Below are 5,464 nucleotides of genomic sequence, written 5' to 3'. Positions count from 1 at the left end.
TAAATAAAATTAACTTATAAAAATAAAAGCAAAGCTAACATTAATTGTAACTAATTTACCGAGTAACTATATCTAGCATACAACAATCTCGTGCAATACATATTTAATTTATTAATATAATTATATATGTCAAATATATTCACTTTAATTTATCCCTCTTGTTCAAAATTTTCCCATAATATTAAGTTTTTGGGGAGTTGATGAACTAATCTCATATGAAACCTTTTGAAACAATTATATGCTGAATGTTGCGTAAATATTATGATATATTTGATGAATGGTTAAAAAATAAATATTTTATTACAGTTTGTGTGTAATTTTTCTTTTATAAAATATAATAAAAGCCAAATGCCCCTTATTATTTACACTTACATTCTATCTGTTCTTATCAGTTTAACCCTCGCATTCTCTCTCTTTCTCTCTTGTTTTAAAAAAAACCATTCAATCCAACTAAATATATGTTTAATTATATGCAATTCCAACTGTTATTTAATGAGTAAAGCTAATTACCAGCATATTCAAATACAATTCCAAATTTGGAAATGTGAATTGAGTAAGTTGGTCATGAATAAATTAAAGCAGGCACGATATTGATGATGACTCCTACCTAATTGATGTTAATATTACTAGTATTAATTAATCAATTATGCCAATTTCGTTGTATCAGGCTACGAGCTAAACACGGTTGCCATTTATGAAAAAGTTGAATACGTTTTTGAAAACAAACCAGACGTTTGTCAATAATAGGTCAAATTTGTTCGTTATTTTTATTTAAGATTTCAGTTTAGTTATTTTTTTTTTTAACTTTTCTGTTTTGGGTTTTTATCGTTTTTTACTTTTAAGGGTTATGGCAGTTTTTAACTGTTAAAAATTGTGACAGTTTTAATAAATATGACAGGTTTTTTTATCTTTGCAATTTCGAAAAGGAAATAAAAGATTAATAGATTTTTTTTAACTTTCAATGAATATTATAAGAGAGGAAATGTATAATCAACTTACAAAGTATATATATGAAATAAAAAAGAACACAGAATTATAGCTTATATAAAGGAAACTAGCCAGTATCTCTACAAAATTTTACTAGAAAGCGTGACATACACCGGTGTATACAAAGATAAGACTTCATTGTACTTAGAATAACGAAAAACGAGAATAAATGTATACAAAGATAGAGATAGTTTTATTCAAAAATATAATTATGCGCAATGAATACGTCAAGCACATAGACATGTACTTAGATATTCTCAATGCATCATCTAATTCAATTGTTAGACAACCCAATTTATGTTGTAAATCTGTAATGTATTACGAAGGAATATTTAAATGCAAACCAATGTCTGATTGCTCAAGAATTAATGAAATATTGTGTTTCAGCACATTCTTCGTGAAGGCAATACCAGCCCAATTAGTTGGCCAACAAAGTGTTGTACTCGTTGTTTAAAATTAGTATCTCTTATTAATTATCAACTCACGATCATGTCTGTTATGAACAAGATAAATTTAAAACGTGTAAAATTACATGGTTCTCGAGAACTTATCTGTAATATGTGCAAATCTTCAAGATATAACAATTTTTTTTTTCAAAATTAATTTGGGAACATAATTAGCTAGCAAGCTCCTCGATATAAAAGTAAAAGATAATTAATAAGAAATAATTTCTAGTTAATACAATTAAAATAATTATTAATTTCAATTAAAATATGGCACTAATCCATATTAAAATAGGTAATATAAATATAATATTAATGTTATTAAAACAGAAATAAATTCATGATAAAAACTTAAGAATGTCTCGTTCTCTTAATTTTATAAAATAATTATTATGAGATATTAACCTTTTAAAATATCTCATAAAACACAATCCTTCGGGAGATTTGTTCCTTATAGTTCTTCCCACCTATCCATCAGAGTTGAACTATTTGTTGTCATAGACACTTCTTTTGTTAGGTTATCTTAGTTTTCTTTGCCCGCTTTTGTAATTTTTCGCACTGATAAAAAATGCAAATCAATTGAGATTGTTTTTATGTCCCTACACGCGTATAAAATAATGTATTCGGGTTTTGTTTAGAATAAAGTTAACATTTAATTATTTACATGTTTTTATTAGAGATGTGAGCAATTAGATGGTTACGTAAAAGTACACTATACTCCTTGTAACATTACATTATTCATTCTAATGTTCTACTTTGAGTATTATTAGGAAACATGGTTGCAGAGGAGGAAAATGAGAGAAAAATATTATACCCAAAGTGGAAATGTATTAGAGTCACTAAAGTAAGATTACAAAAAAATATAGAAATTTTCTATATAATCATCTAATTTCCTACATGTTCAAGAGCATCTAGCAAGTTAAAAGGTGTTTATAACACTTCGAGTTTAAAATAAACAATACAAGTACAAATCCAAAAAAAAAATATTATACACAAAGTAAAAATGTATTAGAATGAGTAAAGTAAAATTATATATATATATATATATATATATATATATATATATATATAACCGTCTAATTTCTTACATTTCTAATAACAGAAAAATATTATACTCAGAGTAGAAATGTGTTAGAATAAGAAAAGTAAGATTACAAGGAGTATAATGGGATTATATAGCCATCTAATTTCCTACGTCTAATAGACATTGATATCTTATATTTTTTTGTACTTCTAATCCCTTATAGTAATGGGAGAAATAAAATAATGTTACAGTGTAAAAGAAAAAGATGGCATCCGAGAGTGTAAGGAACCAAGAGTAATAAATGTTTGTGAAATAGAACAAAGAATTGCTGATCCAATGCTGAAACTTAAACGACCAAAAGGATTATGGATAATAGTTGACAATGTGGTGTGTGGGTCATCCTTCACACAATTTAACCATGACAATAGGAATGTTAGGTGGATTTACGGTAACACAAAAACTCAAAAGATATTTTCACACTTTTGGAAGCTAAGGAAAGCATTATCAAAGATTGACGTGAACACTAAGATGTAGGCCCACGCTATCAGATGATGAGACAAACAATATTATTCATATATCGGATTTGACCTAAGAAAAAGCTCGACAAGGAATATAATGAAATTTTATATAACCATTAATTTCCTACATCTCTAATAATTTGTATGGTTATAATTTAAAAAAATCGACTATATCTTTCATCTCTCAAATTAAAGAGTGAAAAGGTACATTTGATTATTTGATTATGTTAATGTCATTTTATTCTATTATAAATCGTCTAAACAATTAGATATAGCTTTACTTTTTTATACTTTATTTTATTTTTGAATAAATAATACATGTAGAGATATTATAAAATTATTGTTGATATCAATTTTAAGATGTTTATTATAAAAATTATTAAACTTATCATATATAATTAAATTATGTATAATTAACTAACATATCTTGATTAATTTTATCGATAATTAACTTCTGAAAATGAATCATTTTTAATATATCTTTATTAATATTATTTTCATCCATAAAATCTTTTAACAAGTCTTAAATTACAATGATTAAAATGAAGGAGAAAAATGATAATTGAAAAGGAGGCGCGCACACAGTGAGGAGGGTGTTAGAGATCGACGCAAGATCTAGATTGGTCGAAGAAAGCAAACGACAGCGTGTTGTGTTGTTGATGCCGTTTGGGTTTTCCTTTCCCACGTATTCGTATTCTGGTCTGTCCTAATAATAAATGGCTCTTGAAATACTTGGTTTTTCTTTCACCCTACGTTCCTCTTGTGTTCGTGTTGTGTTGTGTTGTGTTCCTCCTCAGTTCATCGTTGCTCTTTTTCTCTCTCAATCCAAACCTGCGATTCTCACCCCTCCCCAATGTCTTCGGTATTATTCTCCTCTTTTCTCCCACCTTTTTCAATTCTTTATTTTTTCTATTCATCCACAAATTACAAACCATTCACGTTTAGAATCATGTTTGATATATAAGACGTTTGTCAAATGGATCATTCGTTGTTTAGTGACATTTCATCCTTTGAATGATTAAGAACCCTAATTCCTTGCATCTCAGGTTTTAAATTGGGGTCACGGTAGCATTTTTATTGTAGTACTTGATATTTTTGGGAAATGTTGACAAATGTGGCTGCATTGCGATTATACAAACTCAATTTTTTATTTTGTCGCTAAAATTTCAGTCGCATACCATTTTCTAAAACCTTTGCATCATTAGAAAATTGATTATGGTACAGCTATAATGGAATGCCATTTTCGAGAAATATGTCTTATTATCTATCTTTCAGTTTATGGATTGTGGATTGATTGATGAAATGAGTTAGCACTTGCATTCAATGAGACGGATACAAGGGAATGAATAGATTGAATTTAGAATCAGAATTGATAACACTTTTCTTTTCTCCTTTGGAAACGGTGCAATTGAATTTTAACCCTGCTGCTTCAATTGTTGAAACCAGAATTCAAATCATTCTGTTTTGTTATGTATATATTTTCTCTTGGGGGAAAAAATTTAAGAAGTTTTGTTTTTATTTTTTTAATCCAATTCAATACAGGATCTTGTTACAAAATGTTGTTTTTATTTGTAAAAATGAGGTAACGTATAAACAGATTAGTCATCAGTTTTAGAGAATATACATCATGATTTAGTATCAATAACATGAATTTGCAGTAATGGAAGCATGGAACATAACATGCTAGTAATAAGGACATTAAACTCATCATGTACTAACTTTTCAAACTTTTTCTTCATATATATGCAGCAGGAGAATGGTCGTCCATTGCCTAAATTCGGTGAGTGGGATGTGAATAATCCTGCCTCAGCGGAAGGTTTTACTGTCATATTCAACAAGGCTAGAGATGAGAAGAAGACTAACACAGCAACGGCAACCCCAACCCCACGTAGATCTGATCCTGTGTTCAAGAATGAGAATTATAACAATCCTCAATATTCTGGAAAGGTGAACTTAAATAGTCAGTCAAAACTAGTGATTCTTTTCAGTAATCTGGGTTTAGGCTGTTGTATTTGAAGAACCATCTAGTAAGTTATTAATGAGCTTTTATTTAATTTCTGAAATGAAATTTAAATGCAGAGAAAGTGGTTTTGCTGCGGCTGAATCTAGAAGAGGGCATATGATGGTTTATAACCCTATTTGCTGTGGATTATGATCTCGCTAATCAGGTGGAGCAGGGAATGGTTTATGATCCTATTTGCTGTCTTTCACTTCTTTTTTCCCTTTTTTTCTTCTTTGTTTTCGCCTTTGTGTGATTTGCAGGATCACATGATGTTAGTTGTAAGCAAATTTAAATTTCACACCTTGCCATTTTGCTTAGGTGATCTATAAGTCAAATAACGTTGTTACTGGGTATGAATTGATCACTTGAGAAAAAAGGTAGTGTGGAATGTTGTGTAATAGAAAAAATTGTACAAATATATATATATATCTATAAAAAGGGGAAAGGAAAGGAAAAAAAATGTACAAAATGTCCCCCTATTATTATTGAT

The 5,464-nt window shown here is 28.7% G+C and overlaps 1 protein-coding gene across 1 annotated transcript; it reads left to right on the top strand.

The window, feature by feature from the left end:
* The first annotated feature begins 3,539 nt into the window (after positions 1–3,539).
* On the top strand, positions 3,540–5,464 carry LOC114393170 (protein NOI4-like). The gene is made up of 3 exons (XM_028354435.1): positions 3,540–3,834; positions 4,722–4,919; positions 5,052–5,464. The coding sequence occupies exons 1-3, from the start codon at positions 3,826–3,828 to the stop codon at positions 5,073–5,075; spliced, it is 231 nt and encodes a 76-aa protein (XP_028210236.1). The 5' UTR covers positions 3,540–3,825; the 3' UTR covers positions 5,076–5,464.

This window comes from Glycine soja, chromosome 17 (genome assembly GCF_004193775.1).
Source record: "Glycine soja cultivar W05 chromosome 17, ASM419377v2, whole genome shotgun sequence".
Taxonomy (NCBI): Eukaryota; Viridiplantae; Streptophyta; class Magnoliopsida; order Fabales; family Fabaceae; genus Glycine; species Glycine soja.
This window is presented reverse-complemented; position numbering and strand designations above follow the sequence as displayed.